The sequence below is a fragment of the Heterodontus francisci genome, chromosome 8 (assembly GCF_036365525.1).
Source record: "Heterodontus francisci isolate sHetFra1 chromosome 8, sHetFra1.hap1, whole genome shotgun sequence".
Taxonomy (NCBI): domain Eukaryota; kingdom Metazoa; phylum Chordata; class Chondrichthyes; order Heterodontiformes; family Heterodontidae; genus Heterodontus; species Heterodontus francisci.
In genome coordinates, this window is record NC_090378.1 from 50,903,506 (window position 1) to 50,922,653 (window position 19,148).

At 42.4% G+C, this 19,148-nt stretch overlaps 1 protein-coding gene across 3 annotated transcripts in view; it reads right to left on the reverse strand.

Annotated features, from left to right (window-relative positions):
• The window catches only part of osbpl9 (oxysterol binding protein-like 9), a 224,833-nt gene that overhangs the window by 29,511 nt on the left and 176,174 nt on the right, over nt 1-19,148 (reverse strand). For all 3 annotated transcript variants that reach the window (XM_068037140.1, XM_068037141.1, XM_068037142.1), the window contains 2 exons: nt 16,785-16,944; nt 1,803-1,912 (listed from right to left, as the gene is read on the reverse strand). In XM_068037140.1, the coding sequence (XP_067893241.1) occupies nt 1,803-1,912; nt 16,785-16,944 (270 nt within the window). The remainder of the gene's footprint in view (nt 1-1,802; nt 1,913-16,784; nt 16,945-19,148) is intronic.

Consider the following 19,148-nt stretch of genomic DNA (forward strand, 5'->3'; position numbering starts at 1 on the left):
AAACATACATGACACTCATGAAAAAAAATGAATAGTTTTCATTCATATATGTATGCATGTATTTGCATATAATCTGCAAAGCAAGCAGCAGAAAAAGTTCTTTGAGGGAGTTACATACACTGTGGATAAAGAGGAACCTGTGGATGTACTGTACTTAGATTTCCAGAAGGTATTTGATAAGGTGCCACATCAAAGCTTACTGCAGAAAATAAAAGCTCATGGTGTAGGGGGTAACATATTTGCATGTATAGAAAATTGGCTAGCTAACAGGAAACAGAGAGTAGGCATAAATGGGTCATTTTCTGGTTGGCAAGATGTAACGAGTGGTGTGCCACAGGGATCAGTGCTGGGGCCTCAACTTTTTACAATTTATATAAATGGCTTAGATGAAGGGACCAAAGGTATGGTTGCTAAATTTGCTGATGACACAAATATAGGTAGGAAAATAACTTGTGAAGAGGACGTAAGGAGGCTACAAAGGGCTAGAGATAGGTTAAGTGAGTGGGCAAAGACCTGGCAAATGGAGCATAATGTGGGAAAATGTGAAATTGACCATTTTGACAGGAAGAATAAAAAAGAAACATTATCTAAATGGTGAGAGATTGCAGGGCTCTGAGATGCAGAGAGATCTGGGTGTCCAAGTGCATTGATTGCAAAAGTTTAGTATGCAGGTACAGCAAGCGATTAAGAAAGCTAATAGAATGTTATCATTTATCGCGAGGGGAATTGAATACAAAAGTAGGGATGTTATGCTTCAGCTATACAGAGCATTGGTGAGACCACATCTGGAGTACTGTGTACAGTACTGGTCTCCTTATTGAAGGAATGATGTAAATGCGTTGGAGGCAGTACAGAGAAGCTTTACTAGACTAATACCTGGAATGGGCAGGCTGCCTTATGAGGAAAGGTTGGACAGGCTAGGCTTGTATCCGCTGGAGTTTAGAAGAGTAAGAGGCGACTTGATTGAAACATGTAAGATCCTGAGGGGTCTTGACAGGGTAGATGTGGAAAAGATGTTTCCCCTTGTGGGAGAATCTAGAACTAGGGGTCAGTGTTTAAAAATAAGGGGTTGCCCATTTAAGACAGAGATGAGAAGAAATTTTTTCTCTGAGGGTCATGAGTCTTTGGAATTCTCTTTCTCAAAAGGCGGTGGAAGCAGAGTCTTTGAATATTTTTAAGGCAGAGGTAGATAGATTCATGATAAGCAAAGGGGTGAAAGATTATCAGGGGTAGGTGGAAATGTGGAGTAATCAGTTCAGCCATTAACTTATTTAATGGTGGAGCTGGCTCGAGGGGCCGAGTGGCCTAGTCCTGCTCCTTATTTGTATGTTCGTATGTCTGAAAGTAAAAGAGCAGGAAATTCTGGAATTAAAGGAACCATACTTCAAGTCTGGAGATGCCCTTAAAAAGGTCCTGAATGTTATCATGTTTATTTAAACTGACCCTTTTTAGTTGCACTACTTCTGTTACAGAGGTACTCAGAAAAGATGCAAATTAATTTAATCTCAAGATTCAAAATTTTTGGTCTTAATAAAAATGCAGCCTACTAAACAGATGAAACAGTCTGTCTATTCAATATTCTAGGCAAGGAGCTACCATAACTAGCCTCTATCAGAAAGCTTTTGATAGAAATTTGATTCAATTTGCAATATTTTAATTTAAAATATTATAATGCGCACTTCCAGTAATGAAGAAAGCATAGTAGTTTGGCAGTGGACAACAATTAATCTTAGGGGACCCACTAGAAGAGTTTTGAATTCTTCTCAATTTAAGAAAAGGACACAGTTTAGCAAAAAACACACCTGCATCATTTGTTCCATTAGACATGGAGGAATTCAACGATTCTGTAGTGTCCGGGCGCTTCAGACTGCCACCTGTGCTGCTGTGTGTGATCACTACTGGAGATGCTGAACTACAAAAAAATAAAGAAAAATGCCATTATAAAATGTAAAATCTGTTTGATGTCTCTTTAAACTTTCCTGTAGTGTGTGGCACTGTAAATAGTGAATTTATTTCTAATATTCAACTCTATGATTATATAGTTTTAAATAGTCTTCTTAGAACTAGCATGAGCTCAACTTACAAGCTTCAGTTAATGTCTTCATCCTCACTAACAATACAAGGGCACTTGTGACATAAGCAAATTCATGCTTCATACATCATCATATCAAAGGAAGGATTGTATTACAAAGTTGTTTCTCAGCATTGAATCATCAGGCTATTATGGTTTAAATCTTACACTATAAGGTTATTTATGAAAAGGACTACCGAGTATCTACAGCAGGTAAGAATGGATAAAATATACATGCAATTCTTTTTCATAATTTTCTCATTTTTAAGTGAACAGTCAGAGGGGAGGGAGAAATGCAATAGACAACTTCCTTCATATTTTGAAAAAAGAACAGAGGCGGTGGCATTGTGGTAATGTCACAGGACTAGTAATCCAGAGAGCTAAATTAATGCTCTGGGGACATGAGCTTGAATCCCACCACGGCAGGTCAAATTTGAATTCAATTAATAAATAAGGAATTTTTTTAAAAAGCTAGTCTTTCCAGACCCACAGCAATGTGGTTCACTCTTAAATGCCCTCTGAAATGGCCTTGCAAACCACTCAGTTGTATCAAACCGCTACAAAGTCTAAGAAAAGGAATGAAACTGGATGGACCACCTGGCATTGACCTAGGCACTGGAAATGACAATGACAAACCCAGCCCTGTCGAACGTGCAAAATCCTCCTTATTAATATCTGAGGGCTTATGCCAAAATTGGGAGAGCTGTCCCACAGAGTAGTCAAGCAACAGCCTCACACTCACACTGACGGAATCATACCTTAGAAACAATGTCTCTGACACCACCATTACCATCCCTGGTAGGGGTGGCGATACAGTGATATACAGTTGGGAGGGAGTTGCCCTGGGAGTCCTCAACATTGACGCCGCACCCCATGGGTCTCATGGCATCCGGTCAAACTTGGGCAAGGAAACCTCCTGCTGATTACCACCTACCGCAACCCCCACACCTCTCCTCAGCTGATGAATCAGTTCTTCTCCATGTTGCACACCAACTGAACGAAGCACTGAGGGTAGCATGACAGTATTGGTAGGAGTGACCACCACACAGTCCTTGCGGAGACAAAATCCCATCTTCATATTGAGGATACCCACCACCACTAACACCGTGCTAAATGAGGCGCTGTGGGTCAGCAGCAGCAGAATGGTTTTCAACCACAATCTGTAACCTCATGGCCCAGCATGTCCCACTCAACCATTACCATCAAGCCGGGAGACCAAGACTGGTTCAATGAAGAATGCAGGAGGGCATGCCAGGAGCAGCACCAGGCATACCTAAAAATGAGGTGTCAGCCTGGTGAAGCTACAACACAGGACTACTTGCATGCCAAACAGCAGAAGCACCATGCAATAGACAGGGCTAAGCGATCCCACAAACAATGGATCAGATCTAAGCTCTGCAGTCCTGCCACATCCAGTCGTGAATGGTGGGAGACAATTAAACAACAGAAGGAGACTCCACAAATATCCCCATCCTCAATGGTGGGGAGCCCAGCATATCAGTGCAAAAGACAAGGCTGAAGCATTTGCATCCATCTTCAGCCAGAAGTGCCGAGTGCATGATCCATCTTGGCCTCCTCCTGAGGTCCTCAGCATCACAGATGTCAGTCTTCAGTCAATCCAATTCGTTCCACATGATATCAAGAAATGGCTGAAGGCACTGGACACTGCAAAGGCTACGGGCCCTGACAACATTCTGGCAATAGCACTGAAGAGTGGTGCCCCAGAACTAGCCACATCCCTCGTCAAGCTGTTCCAGTACAGCTACAACATTGGGATCTACCGTCAATGCGGAAAATTGCCCAAGTATGTCCTGTACACAAAAAGCAGGACAAATCCAACCCGGCCAATTACCGCCCTATCAGTCTACTCTCAATCATCAGCAAAATGAGAAGGTGTCGTCGACAATGCAAGAAAAAATACCAGCAACAATTCTCAATTTTTGCGTCAACATTCAATCCTAATGTCACATGGCTTTCTTCCCCAACTAATAGAAATTTTTTTAAAGTCTACAATTGCATGCAAATTCGATTAATGAAGTAAAGTTTCTTAATCTGGCTATATCTTTTACCAGATATATTAAATTCTTCCACCCCACTTCCCCTTACGCCTGACTGTCACCATAAGGCAGAGGCAGGTCCAGAAACCAATGTTAGATAGCGAGTACCTTCACCTCCCTCCACCAGGGCTGATGGTTCAACTCGTGTTGATAATGATATTAAGTACTTTTTCATGTACTCTAGACATTTCAAATCACTTCAAAGAGCGAATTAACTTCAGAATGCAGTGACCTTATTTAGGTAGGCAAACCCACAGAGACAAATGTAGGTATTTATTCCAAGGTAGTAAGCATCTAATTTATGGGTACAAGTTGTATTTTTTTCTAAACATTCTCTGGTTATTTTTGGCGGACCCCATGAAACCATCTCATGGTGCCCCAGTTGAGACCAGGGGTAGAATTTTATGCTCTCCCAAGCAGCGGGTTTGGATGGTGGGGACCGCGCCACCATCCTGCCTCCGCTGATATTTAGTCCAGGGTGAGAGGCCTGTGAGTAGCCTTCTCACCCTGCCACCAGTTGTAGCCCTTAACTGAATAATTAACTCCCAACTAAGGGTCTCTTCCTGCCGCAGCAACCGTGCAGGCCACTTCCCAGCTCCTTGTACAGGGGGTGGGAGGTCTCTCGTTCAACATTGGAAAGGGTTGCTGGGGGGTCCTGCTGAGGGCCACCCCCCTCCCCCACGATCCCTATCCCATGAGACCCTTCCTGCCCTGATCTACCTGAGGCTTGACTGCAGCAACGCCCCTCAGCCTCCTGTAGATGCAGCTATAGCAACATCCACTGTCTCCACGGTGGCACTGCAGCTGCTGGCAGCTCTGCAAGGCTGGGACATCTAGCAACGGGATCCTAAATCCTATGGAAGGCCCGCCGCTGTCCAGTTAAGTGCCTGACTGGCACTAAATTCGGCGGCCCTTCCGTAGAAGATGCGGGGTCTTGAGTTGTTTTCCCCTGACGTCAAGACCCCCACCGCCAGCACAGAATTTCCAACCCCCCCCCCGCCCAGAAATATCTACATGAAGGCCGGTGCCTGAAGGAGCTATGTGACGCAGATAACACCATTCTGAGAACAATAGACAATTGACTGTGCTGTGTCTTTGTTATCTCCTGCAAAGGCTGCAGAGTTCCTTGAACTTATGTTGGGCAAGGGGGTGGGGGGAGGGAGGGGGAGTGGGAGAGAAAGCGAGAGAGAGAGAGAGAGAGAGAGAGAGAGAGAGAGAGAGAGAGAGAGAGAGAGAGAGAGAGAGAGAGAGAGAGAGAGAGAGAGAGAGAGAGAGAGAGAGAGAGAGAGAGAGAGAGAGAGAGAGAGAGAGAGAGAGAGAGAGAGAGGAGAGAGAGAGAGAAGAGAGAGAGAGAGAGAGAGAGAGAGAGAGAGAGAGAGAGAGAGAGAGAGAGAGAGAGAGAGAGAGAGAGAGAGAGAGGAGAGAGAGAGAGAGAGAGAGAGAGAGAGAGAGAGACTTTATTACTAGGAAACCACAGCCTCAGCATTTCTTCTAAAACTATTATTTGTAGTATTTCTATAATATTCTCAGAACTAATTTTTCTTATAACTATGTTATCAAAACTAAATGCAGAAAGACGCCAACAGTGTGGGTTCAATCCCCGTACGGGCTGCGGTAGTTCATGGAGGTCTGCCTCCTCACCTTTCCCCACACTTGAGGAGTGGTGACCCTCAAGCTATACATCACCAACTGTCTCTCCAATGGGGAGAAATGCCTATGGTCCTTTGGGACTATGGCTAGAGCAATTATTAAAACTACCATTTTCTTATATTGCCTGAGAATGTGTGGAGGCAGGTTCAATCATAGTTTTTAAAAAGGAACTGGATAATTATCTGAAGAGAAAAAATTTGCAGGGCTACGGGGAAATGGCAGGGGAGTGGGACTAGCTGAGTAGCTTTTACAGAGGCCTGACATGGACACAGTCGGCCAAATGGCCTCCTTCTACGCTGTATTCTATGATTCTAACCTCTGTTCTAAAGTACTCATTATTAATTCACATGTTTTTTCAAAGTTAAAATCATGTGACTGCTCCCCTGAGAAACTCAGCCATAAGAGACAAGGGGGAAAATTTTATGCTAGCAGCAGGGGTCTTGATGTAGGGGGGGAAACCAACGCAGAGATCCCCTCTTCTACAGAAGGCCCGCCAAATTTAGTGCCAATCAGGCACTTAACTGGACAGCAGCCGGGCCTTCCATAGGATTTAGGATCCTGTCGCCAGAAGTCCCAGCCTTGCAGAGCTGCTGGCCAATCAGAGGCTGGCAGCTGCAGTGCCACAGCAGAGGCAATGGCTGCTGCTATAGCTGCAGTGAGACCGGAGAGTGAGGAGTGGCACTGGAACCAGGCTTAAGGTAGTGAGTGAGGGATCTCACGGGGTGGGCGGTAAGGAGGCCAGGGACAAAGGCAGGGTTGGTGGAGGATGGCCCTCAGTGGCTACCCGCCACCACCCCCCGCCACTTTCCAATGCCGGGTCCTTCGTTCAGGCACTAAGTGCCCCCCGGGAAGCAGCCCCCACATTTTTTTTCTGCAGTGCGTTCCGTGCAGTGGCAAGGCCACCCGCCGCATGGGTAATTGCGGCTACAGCGGGAAGCTGCCCTTAATTGGGGGTTAATTACTCAGTTAAGGGCCTCAATTGGCTGCGGGGCAGGAAGGCCATTCACAGCTCTTCCCACCACAGACTAAATTTCAGCGGAGGTGGCCGGGTCCTCCCCATCCCCCGCCACCCCCCTCCCACCCAATTTTATGCTTTCCCTACCTCCAAACCCACTGTGGGAGACAACATAAAATTCATCCCTAGGAAATTCCCAGGTTTGATCCAACAGCAGAGCTATTTTTGGGAGGGAATTCCAGAGCTTAGGGCCTAGACAGTTGAAGGCCTAGCAATAAATGGCAGGGTGAAGGAAATCAGAGATGCACAAAAGGCCAAAATGAGAGGAATGCAGTATTCTCAAAGGGTTGTAGAACTGAATGAGGTTACTGAGACAGGGAGGGGCAAAGCTGTAGAGGAATTTAACACAAGGATGAAAATTTAAATTTGAGGAATTACTGAAATGGGAGCCAATGTAGGTTAGTGAGTGCATAGTGAATGGGACTTAGTGCGAGTTATGATAGACACAGAGGATGCAAGATGGGAAGCCAGCCAGGAAAGCATTGAAATAGCTGAGCTTGAAAATAATAGAAGCATGAATGAGGATTTCAGCAGCCGATGGGCTCAGACTGGCTAAATTACAGGAAGCATAGTGCGTTTTAATACTGAAATAACAGAAGCAATATTGGAATTCCAGTGCATGTAATAAAACAATTTCATATTGGTCAGGTTTATTTAAAGTTGTGTTGGAATCTGCATCTAGTATAGATGCTGATCTCCGTTCAGCTTAATGGAAGCTCACCAGAAACAGACCACTGGATAGCTCAACTGAATAGATCTTTACTGGTCAGCAAATCTAATACAGTCTCCACAACACTGTTTCATATTGAAGAATGAGAGAATATCCCTGAACAAGAAACATTCACAAGTTTTTTTTTCATTTAACTTACTCTCCCCAGGCATAGTTTATGAAAATTTATTTTTCCTCTTGAAAAATCTTAATTCCCATTGAGAATTCATGCATGCATCATAAACAGAATACTACATGCATATGAAGGGAAGGAAAAATTATAAATCTTCTTGAAAAGTGGACTGACCTAAACTTGTTTGTTCTTGTATCGCTGAGGAGTTACCAGGTTAGTCAGTGTAGTTGTGAAAATATTCTTCATTTTTCACACTGGTGCCACACAGACTCCTTTATGTATCTTTTGTTGCTTCCTTAATTTCAAATGGTTTGAAGTTCTGAAGAAGGGTCTCTGACCTGAAACGTTAACTCTGCTTCTCTGCACAGATGCTGCCAGACCTGTTAAGTATTTCCAGCATTTCTTGTTTTTATTTCAGATTTTCAGCATCTGCAGTATTTTGCTTTTATTTTAGGGATGCTTAGAGTTGGTTACATCAATCTAACCAAAATTTCATGAAAAACTCATTGTTTCTGATTCAAACTGCGTCAAGCTGTTCTCAGAGGTCTCAGTCCCCTAAAAGCTTATCTTTTCAGCAGCTCTATCTGTCAACACTTTGCTACTCTACAATCTAAACTGGAGACTGCAAGTCAGCAGCTATATAAATTGAAACAAGTTATTCAGAATAAGCCAGGTCTACATTTTTTGCCATTTACTTAATAAAAACCTTAAAATAAAACTTTATTTTGTTGACATAATGGACATCGTAAGAATTGTAAAAATATGCATACATTTAAACATGGTTCATCTTTAGCCACATATTTCAATGAAAACTCTAAAAACATGAAGGGAAAAGTTTGATTCTACAGTTAGTTGCTCTTATGTGGACAGCAGTTGTGTGTTTGTATGTGTGTGAGAGTGTGAGTGAGGGTGAGTGTGAGCATGTGAGAGAGAGGCCGGGATTTAGTCCAGGTGACGGGGTCTCGACCTTCGGCAAAAATGCTGGCGAAAACCTCATGTCGCCCCTTCTGTTGGAGGCCCAGCGAATCAAGTGCCAATGAGGCACTTAACAGGACAGTGGCAGCCTTCCACCTGATCAAGGACCCCGGCAACAGAAATCCCATCCTCTCAGAGCTGATGGCCAATCAGAGGCCAGCAGCTCTTTGATTGTGCAGCGCCACTGTGGAGACAATTTCTGCTGCTGTTGGAGCATGTCCCGAGGCCTAGGAGCAGCGCTGGACCCAGGCCACAGGTAGGTCAGGGCAGGAGGGGTCTCGCGGGGTGGGGCTCGCCGGGATGTAGGGGGGTCAGCAGCAAGGGCAGGGAGTAAGCTTTCAGCTCCCGCCCCCTCACTCCTTCCCAATGTCGGGTTCCTTGTTCAGACACTAAGTGCCTTTTAATGAGGGACCCCCATCCCCAGTTTTTCTTGCCATACTCCCCATGCAGGGACAGGCCCACCCACCGCTCAGCTAATTCTGGCAGTAGCGGAATGAGGCCTTTCACTCGGCATTAATTGCCCACTTTAGGGCCTCAATTGGTAGTGGGGCGGGAAGGCCGTACACAGGCCTTCCCGTCCCGGACTTAATTTCTGCCTAGGCAGGAGGATGGTGGGGTCTCACCCCATCCCCACCGCCATCCCACGTGTTTGTGGAATGACTAATTCTTGGACAATGTATAAAGCAAAACAAATGAGGAAGCCTTACACCTTTTACCATCAAAATTCATCCCTGGTCATAATACAAGGGTGGTACTGAGCAAATTGTTGGAGCTGCGGGCTGAAAAATCCCCGGGTCCTGATGGACTTCATCCTGGTGTGTTAAAAGAAGTGGCTAGTGAAATAGTTGACGCGTTGGTTTTAATTTTCCAAAATTCCCTAGGTTCGGGGAAGGTTCTAATAGATTGGAAAATAGCCAATGTAACTCCTTTATTCAAAAAGGGAGGGAGACAGAAAGCAGGAAACTACAGGCCAGTTAACTTAACATCTGTCATAGGGAAAATATTAGAAGCTATTATTAAAGATGTTATAGCAGGGCACTTCAAAAAATTCAAGGTAATCAGGCAGTGTCAACATGGTTTTGTGAGAGGGAAAACATGTTTAATCAATTTATTGGAGTTCTTTGAAGAAGTAATATGTGCTGTGCATAAAGGGGAACCTGTGGATGTATTGTACTTAGATTTCCAGAAGGCATTTGATAAGGTGCCACATCAAAGGTTGTTGTGAAAAATAAAAGCTCATGGTGTAGGAAGTAATATATTGGTATGGATAAAAGATTGGCTAGCTAACAGGAAACAGAGAGTAGACATAAATAGGTCATTTTCTGGTTGGCAAGATGTAATGAGTGAATACAAAAGTAGGGAGGTTATGCTTCAGTTATACAGAGCATTGGTGAGATAGAGCATTGGTGAGACCACATCTGGAGTACTATGTACAGTATTGGTCTCATTTAAGGAAAGATGTAAATGCGTTGGAAGCACTTCAGAAAAGGTTTACTAGACTAATACCTGGAATGGGCGGGTTGTCTTATGAGGAAAGATTGGACAGGCTAGGCTTCTACTCTCTGGAGTTTAGAAAAGTAACTGGCTACTTGATTAAACATATAAGATCCTGAGGGGTCTTGACAGGGTGGATGTGGAAAGGATGTTTCCTCTTGTGGGAGAATCTAGAACTAGGGGTCACTGTTTAAAAATAAGGGGTTGCCCATTTAAGACAGTGATGAGGAGAATTTTTTTCTCTGAGGGTTGAGAGTCTTTGGAACTCTCTTCCTCAAAAGGCAGTGCAAGCAGAGTCTTTGAATATTTTTAAGACAGAGGTAGATAGATTCTTGATGAACAACAGATGAAAGGTTATCAGGGGTAAGCGGGAATGTGAGGTTACAGTTAGATCAGTCATGATCTTGTAGAACGGCGAAGCAGGCTCGAAGGGCCGAGTGGCCTACTCCTGCTCCTAATTCGTATGTTCGTACAATAATGAAGTTGCAATTTTGATACAGTAATTTAGTTAAAACTATATTTTTTAATCTATGTTAACACACGCACACACAAAATTAATTTCCTTGCTCGTACAAGACAAGTTTTGTGTTAGTGACTGAACTGCAGGAAAGAAGGCTGCAATTAAAACCAGAGGATGATTGCCAGGGGTGGGGAATAACATTTATTCTAATGTAAGCTTTATTACCAGCATTTACAAAATAGGAGATAAATTTTTTAAAACTGGCTTTTTTTGTAAACCCTATTATAATTTGCCTTGCTAAAACCACAAAACAGAGCCCAACTTGAGTAATTGTGATTTTAGATTAAACCCAGCTTTAGGACTGACACATTAAATACCATATCCACAGAGATCCTCAGTAAATGAATGATTAATATGCCAAGCAGCTCCTTTAGAGATACCAGGGAAACTTTTGTAATTATGCCATCACTGAATCCTGTTTTGGGAAATTAACCTCCACATGCTGCTTTTAAACTTGGTCTAGGAAATCAATCTTCCAGGCAAGGTGAGCCCCACTTTATTATGGAGACTTAGACAGCGAATACTTGCAGTTACTCAAGTGAAACTGGTCCCCTCATCTCAATGGCAAAACCTCAGATCATATTCTTATGTATCTATAAATCTGCAATTTCAACAGTTCCTAGACCTTGGCTTGCTAACAGACCGGGCTGCTGACACCCGTGCACAGTATTTGGCTGTACTTAGTATTAAAAGCGCTTTAGGATAACTACTAATATTGGTCCAAAATACAAAGGCCTTGCATAGACAATGTAATTGCTCTTTTTTTACTTCTAGAAATGTAGTTCCAAATATATTCACCTCATGGAATCCATGAAGTAGCTCAGATGGTATGTACACTCAGTTAAAGGACAAATCACAATCTCCCAAAACAATCTCTGGCATGGACTCAATGGGGACAAATGGCCTCCTTCTGTGCCATTAAGACTCTGACTGTACGAATCAATTTTTTGTATTTCTCGAATTTTCTTCCGCTCATCCTGAATGTGCACTATACTGTTTGGGTACAGTTCCATGAACACCGACAGCTCTCCGCCACCTTGTTGCAGTAACCATTCTTCATGTGTTAAACACACAGTATGTGTTGGCAGGTTTTACCAACTATGGAGGACAGCCATCACATCCGAATTCTAACCTGTTTTCTTAATGGCCACTCACACAAAGACTTTTCAGCAGGAGTCATTTCAGTTGGTTTTATGCCCACGGGTGAGGAGGTAAAATATACGGCGCCCCAACTACTTCCCAGGCAAAAATCAGCACAAACCACTCAACAAACCCAAGACAATTAGGTCTATGAACATAGGAACAAGAGAAGGACATTCAACCCCTCAAACCTCTTCTCATTCTATTAGAAAAATTGTGATCTGTACCTCAACTCCATTTACCCGCCTTTGCTCCATTTCCCTTGATACCCTTAGCTAACAAAACAGGTTAAAAAGTCCTTCCTGATTTCACCCCTAAATGTCCTAACTCAAGATTATGCCCTCTTGTTCTGGATTCTCCCAAAAGAGGAAATAGTTTCTCTGTATCTAATCTACCAGTCTCTTTATCATATTAAACATTTCGATTAGATCACTCCTTAACCTTCTAAAGAGAATACAAACCAACTTTATTCAACTGGCCTCATATTTTAACCCTTAAGCCCTGGTGTAATTCTCGTGAATCTGTGCTGTACGCCCTTACAAAGCCAATAATATCCCTCCTGAGGTTTGGTGCCCAAAATCTAACACAGTATGCCAGATGGGGTCTCACCAAGGTTCCGTACAACTGAAGCATCACTTCCTCACTTTTGTATTCCAATCCTCTTTGGATAAAGGACAATATTCCATTGGCCTTTTTGATTACCTTTTATACCCGTGTGTTAGCTTTTAGCGAGTTGCATACCTGCATGCCCAAACCCCATTGCTTCTCCACAGCTCCTAGTCTCTCATCAAGATATTCAGATTTGTCTATATTGTATCCAAAGTGGATGGCTTCACATTGATTTCCAACTGCCATAGATTTGCCCACTCACTTAGTCTATGTCCTTTTGTAATGTCCTGTTCCCACTGACACAATTTACCTCGCCTCCTAACTTAGTGTCATATGCAATGTTGGATGTACAACTCTCTTCTCCTTTATACAAGATTGACTGTGCGATAAGGTGAAATATATATGGTGAAAAGCTGCGGCTCCAGTACAGATCCCTGTGGAATCAGAGTACGTTCCCTTTATCCCTACTCCCAACCATTTACCAACCCACATCACAGGGTTACCTCCAATTTCATGTGCTTTCATTTCTGCTGATAAACTCTTATGCAGAACTTTATCAAATGCATCCTGGAAGTCCATATGTATATAAAACATTCATAGGTGCTCCTCTATCCACTATGCTAGTGACTTCCTCAAAAGATTCAACTCAATTATACTCAATTATTCTTAATTGGAATTTTGGCATTTATTGCTAAAGGAATAGAGTATAAAAGTAGGGAAGTGTTGCTGCAACTGTTCAAGGCATTGGTGAGACCACACCTGGAGTATTGTGTACAGTTTTGGTCCCCTTACTTGAGAAAGGATGTAATTGCATTGGAGACAGTTCAGAGGAGGTTCACTAGATTGATTCCAGAGAAGGGGGGCTTGTCTTATGAAGAGAGATTAAGCAGTTTAGGCCTTTACTCTCTGGAGTTTAGAAGAATGAGAGGAGATCTAATTGAGGTATACAAGATGATTAAGGGGATTGACAAAGTAGACATAGAGAGGACATTTCCTCTTGTGAGGCAATATAGAACGAGAGGTCATAGTTTTAGGATAAGGGGTAGCAGATTTAAAACCGAGATGAGGAGAAATTACTTCTCTCAAAGGGTCGTGAGTCTGTGGAATTCACTACACTAGAGTGCGGTGGATGCCAGGACATTGGGTAAATTTGAGGAGATAGACAGATTTTTAATTAGTAATGGGTTGAAGGGTTATTGGAGAATGGGCAGGAAAGTGGAGTTGAGGCCAAGATGAGATCAGCCATGATCGTATTGAATGGCGGAGCAGGCTCAAGGGGCTGAATTGCCTACTCCTGCTCCTAGTTCTTATGTTCTTATATTCTTAATCAGATCCAAGCTATCTTTCACAAATACATGTCGACTCTTTGATCAGCTCATACCTGTCCAAGTACTCAGTCACTCAGGGCTGGATTTTGTGCTGGAGGCAGGGCTCCGGGTGCCAGGCCAAAAAGATGGGGGAGCCCTGCCTCTGCCTTTTCGTGCCTCCCTGGAGCAATCCTCCAGTCTGAGTCAAAGTTTTAGGAGGCAGGATCCCCATCCCTTTAAAGACTTCAAATCAGAAGAGTGGTGGCCACTGCCAGTATTGCAGAGGCCTTGGAACCAGGCCTAGCAGTGGAACCCCTGAACAGAGGTAGGTGAGGCGGGGTCACGGGGCCAGTCGGGAAGGCCCCGGCAAGGGGGTGTGGGGGTGGTTGTTCAGTCCAGGGGAAGGGGGGGGGTCCCAGGGGGTAAAGTTGTTCCCGGTGGGAATAAATTGCCCACGAAGGAGGGTTCACCATCCCTCCAAGTCTGCAGGGAAGATCCTCATTTTACAAGGTACCTTCCCTGTGCAGCAGATGCCCCACCCACCACAGGTAAGATCCTAGCGGCAGCAGGGACAGACCCTTAATAGGCCACTTAAGGGCCTCAATTGGCCTCTGGCCGGGAAGGCTATTGGCAACCTATTCCACCCCTGGGAAGATTGCTGGGCAACTGGCCCTCTGTTCCCCCGCCACCCGTTGCGATTTTCCATGCCCCCCACCTCTGACTGCGCCTCTTGGGGGCCTGTAAAATCCTGGCCTCGATGTCTAATGATATCCCACAACTGATGTTAAGCTGTTACTGGAATCTAACAGGTCTGTACTTACCTGGTTTCTCCCTCTTTCCCTCATTCGATATTTGCAATTTTCCAATCCAAAGCCACAATTCTAAAATCTAGAGAACTTGTTAAAATTTATGAACAAATCTAAAATTTTCTCATCTATTTCTTTCAATCAGATCCTAGAGATTTATTTATCTTAAGTCCTATTATTTTTGTCATTGCCATTTTTTAATCCACTGAGCATCCCCCCTCAACTTATTTTTAGATTCCCTTGTACTGCTGGTATGTCATCTTCCTCCACTGTGAAAACAAAAATACTCATTTAAAAATTCTACCATGTCTTTGCTGTCCAATATAATTTTGCCCGCATCCATCTTTAATAGGCTCACATTCCCCTTTGCTACTCTTCCCTTAATATATTTACAATAATATTTGCTGTTCGCTTTGATATCTGTTGCACGTTTTCTTTATATTACCTTTTTGCACCATCACTGCTAGCTTTATTGCTTTCTTTCGCTCTCCCAGCTCACTGGATCTACACTGTTCCTTGCATTTGTGTAAATCTATTCACTTGATACTATCTCTTACTTCATTTGTTGACCATGGATACTTAACTACACACATTGAACCTTTGCCTTTTCATGGTATGTACTAGTTTTGCATTGTACCAAATATTTCTTTGAATACTTGCTACTGTTTAACTGTAGGTTTACCAATTAACAGTTCAGCTCAGTTTATTATGGTCACCTAATTTCTCATCCCTTTGAAGTTTGCCTTACTTACATTTAAAATATTGTTTCGTGACTCTCACTCTCAAAACTAATAACAAATTCAATCATATTAATGGTCACTAATTGTAAGATGTTCCCTTACTATTAGTTTAATTAATTAATTCTGGTTTGTTACTCAACTGTGATTCTAATAGGGCTGTTCTCTTGTTGGTTCTGAAACTTATTATTCTAAAGAACTGTAAGGATTAATGTCATATCACATGCTGTACGTACCTTATAAGGTACTGAGACAAGCTCAAGCATCAAATTGTGACAAGACTATATGAAAGCAATTCAAGACGAGGTCACAGGAGATCTTGATTACTAATCAGAGGAGGTCAGAAGTAAATGGAACTCGTATATATTTCAAACTGATAATGATGCTAGAAGTAGCATTATTTTAAAGCAAGGAGTTTCACGTAACAGTCAGCCATTCATTCAGATCAAAAGAAAAGTTAATAGACTGAACTGGAACCAAGAAATGCAGAAAAGGTCCAAGTTTCCAGCTTGCCCTTTTGATCGAGAAAAGTATGTCAGATGTTCCCCTGACAAAATATCATACATTGATATTTACGTTAAAAGGACAACTTTGAATCATACGGGATCAGTCTTAGGACTGAATCAGTAGCCTCAAAAATATTGCAAGACGGATAGGAAAGTCAAAATTCACACAATTTCAGAACAGTATACAGAAAGCATCTTGTACTTTAAACTTTGAGTACAGGAGGGGATTGGAACGTCAATGGGGAAATGAGCATAGAGAGTAAAAGATTGTCAGCTGCAACCTCTCCTGTTAATTTTAAAGGGTGCATCCTGTCATGTGAGTCCTACTGTTGACCTAACTATTGCTCTATGATTGGCCAAATGCCGAGAAGTTCAGAACATTCTAGTTTTTCAGATAGTGGATAAGAAAGGCTGGTAATATGGGATAACAGCTTGAAATGGGAAGATATTCACCAGTAAGACATACCAATCGATGCAAATAGGAGGTACTCTTTGATCCTGTTGGAACTAGAGTCTCTCCTCCTTGCCTTATTGCCACAGGAAAAAGTAACTCTAGGACCAGTTCTGGAACTCATTGAGTGAAGCAACACACTGAAGCATAGTCAGGGTAGAAAATATTTTAAGCAGCGGAGTTTTAAAGGGTTGAATTTAGTACTTGTCAAAATGAGAAATACCAATGTTGTGGAACAGATCCATGTTGGTATCATGTGCTGCAAAATCAAGTAGAGCAAGGAAAAATGCAGATTCTAGTTTCCTCTGCTCTCGCCCAACATTGTGCCTTAACCCAATACAACCACAACTAATATTGTTCTTCTTAACCTAATCTCAGATCGCACACCCCACTTTACTAGGTTAGTAGAAAGTTAATTCAATTTTGTGTGAATTTGTCAAGAAGGCAATAAACATTTGAGAATAACTTTGAAATAGATTTCCTCAATATATTTCATAGCTTTCAATGCAAACAATGCATGAAAAGAAAATGACACTTGAGTCACCATAGGCTCACTTAAATATTTAAGAAAATAAATTTCAAATAATTTTTTTGAGGTACTCACTCTAAGCAACGCTTCGGAGAAGAATTATTCTGGTAGAACTCATCAGCATCATAGAATTCATCCTCACTGCTGGAATATGAAAAATCTGGGACTGTATTAGGAGACAGATTTACATGGCTGGGCGAAGTGATGCTGCTGCTGGGTGCTGACTGTCCACTTCCTAGTTTACAGAAACACACAATTGTACTTCAGTTGTTAACATGCACTTCTATTACTAGGCATTTTCTAATGGAAAGGTGCAATCAAATAGACTTTCACAGAAGCTCATATTGCTTACTTTCTAATGCAAGTTTCTATTTTTTGTCTTAATGATGTATGTATTATAATACAAAACAGGCTTTTTAAATAAAAGTATATATATTGTTAGATCATCTATAAACAATCCAGCTGCTTTGCAACATACATTTTACTTCCTCTTAAGTTTTGTAACATTAACCAGCTTTAGCGACAGTAAGCTATCTTGATGCACTGTCAAGGTGAACGCACCAGAAATGTGTCCTTTTACCAACTGGAATGCAGTGAATGCTCTTCCAGTGGCCCTGTGTATCTATGTATAAATGCTCCTCTGAGCAAAGAGCTAAGACTGCACCCCAGAATTAACCTTTACATAGAGTGGGAAGACTATTCGTTCATCCAGGACACCGATTCTTTAAAATGGACAGAGTCCCAGGTGATTTTCTTTCCTTGTGGGATAACAGAAATTTCTATTTGCATTTGAAGGTTGACCAATTAAGGAAGAAATGTGATTCTGAAGACAGGTAATTTTACTAGTGGCAATCTAATCAATTTGTAATACAATTAAATAGAGCACTGTTTTGATTATTTTCATTACTCTTTGTACTATAGACTCCCTCCACTCTCTTCTCTTCTGTAAGCATTAGTTCCTTACAGATATATAGTACCATAAGCACCAGGTACCTTATAATTTTTGTTTTTATTTCCAAAAAAATACTTTATTCATAAAAATCTGTAGAAAATACATTACCAAACAGTTTCAAACAGCACCAAAAAATACAAACATTGCAAAGGAGATCAGTTTCCTTCAATACAATCATGAGTTGCTTCACAACCCTTCCATTTCACATTTGTCATGCCAATTACATTTTTACATTTACAGCAAATGAAAATTTTCCCGATACAGTTCGAGGGGTTTCCCATGGGTCCAGCCCCTCAGTTCAGCTTGGTGGGGGAACCTTACACTGTGCTCTTTCCCCATTGAGCCTTTGCTGCGGCTGCCCCAAGCTTTAGTGCGTCCCTCAGCACGTAGTCCTGGACCTTGGAATGTGCCAGTCTGCAACATTCGGTGGTGGACAACTCTTTGCGCTGGAAGACCAGCACGTTTCAGGCAGACCAAAGGGCGTCTTTCACCGAATTGATAGTCCTCCAGCAGCAGTTGATGTTTGTCTCGGTGTGCGTCCCTGGGAACAGCCCGTAGAGCACAGACTCCTGTGTTACAGAGCTGCTTAGGATGAACCTCGACAAAAACCACTGCATCTCTTTCCACACCTGCTTTGCAAAGACACATTCCAGGAGGAGGTGGGCAACCGTCTCTTCCCCACCACAGCCACCGCGGGGGCATTAATAACTCAGGCATGTAGTCACTCTTCACCAGTGAACTTAGGCAGTGAAGCTCAGCGGACTATTTATCTGAACATTACCACAGAAGAGTTCCATCCTGACCTCTTCCAACGCCCACACAATTCCAGCAAGGGTTGTCTGACAGGATCAGGATCAAGGAACCTGGCCAATTATCCCTTCCCTAACCTTAATACTCAAGTAGATCAATCCAAACAATTTAGTAATGTTGTATTATACCCTTGCAGCTTAACAATACCTACTGAATAACTGTTGTAAAAGTCTTTTTGTGATGAAATAACAGCTTCCTCAAAAAAAAAGAGGAGCTGTTTGGAATGCAAATGGATAACCATTACTCAAATGGTAAACAATAGAATACCTAACGAATTTCACAATACAGCTCATTGACTTAAGTATTTGTATCAGTTCCCGGCTCCATGATTGCGCAAAATTCAAACAAAAGGATTTGTTTTCTCTCTTTGCATTTTAATACTTCACATTTTACTAAGTTTGAGTTGCAACTCACTCTTTTCCCCTGATGTGACCAGCACCTTGGCATCAATGCTGATGAGAACAATTTGACTACAATTACTACTACTAATACAATTTCAGCAATGAAGCTAATATGAATATTGACAAGAAAATTGGAAAAGGTTGCTAAAACTGGCTGCCATTGTATGAAAAAAAGTTAACATTTCAATCACATTCATAATGGCCATAAACTGCTTAAAAACAGCAGAGTTAAAGTAGACGTTACAAATCTGAAGACCTGTTCCAGTCATGAGTTCA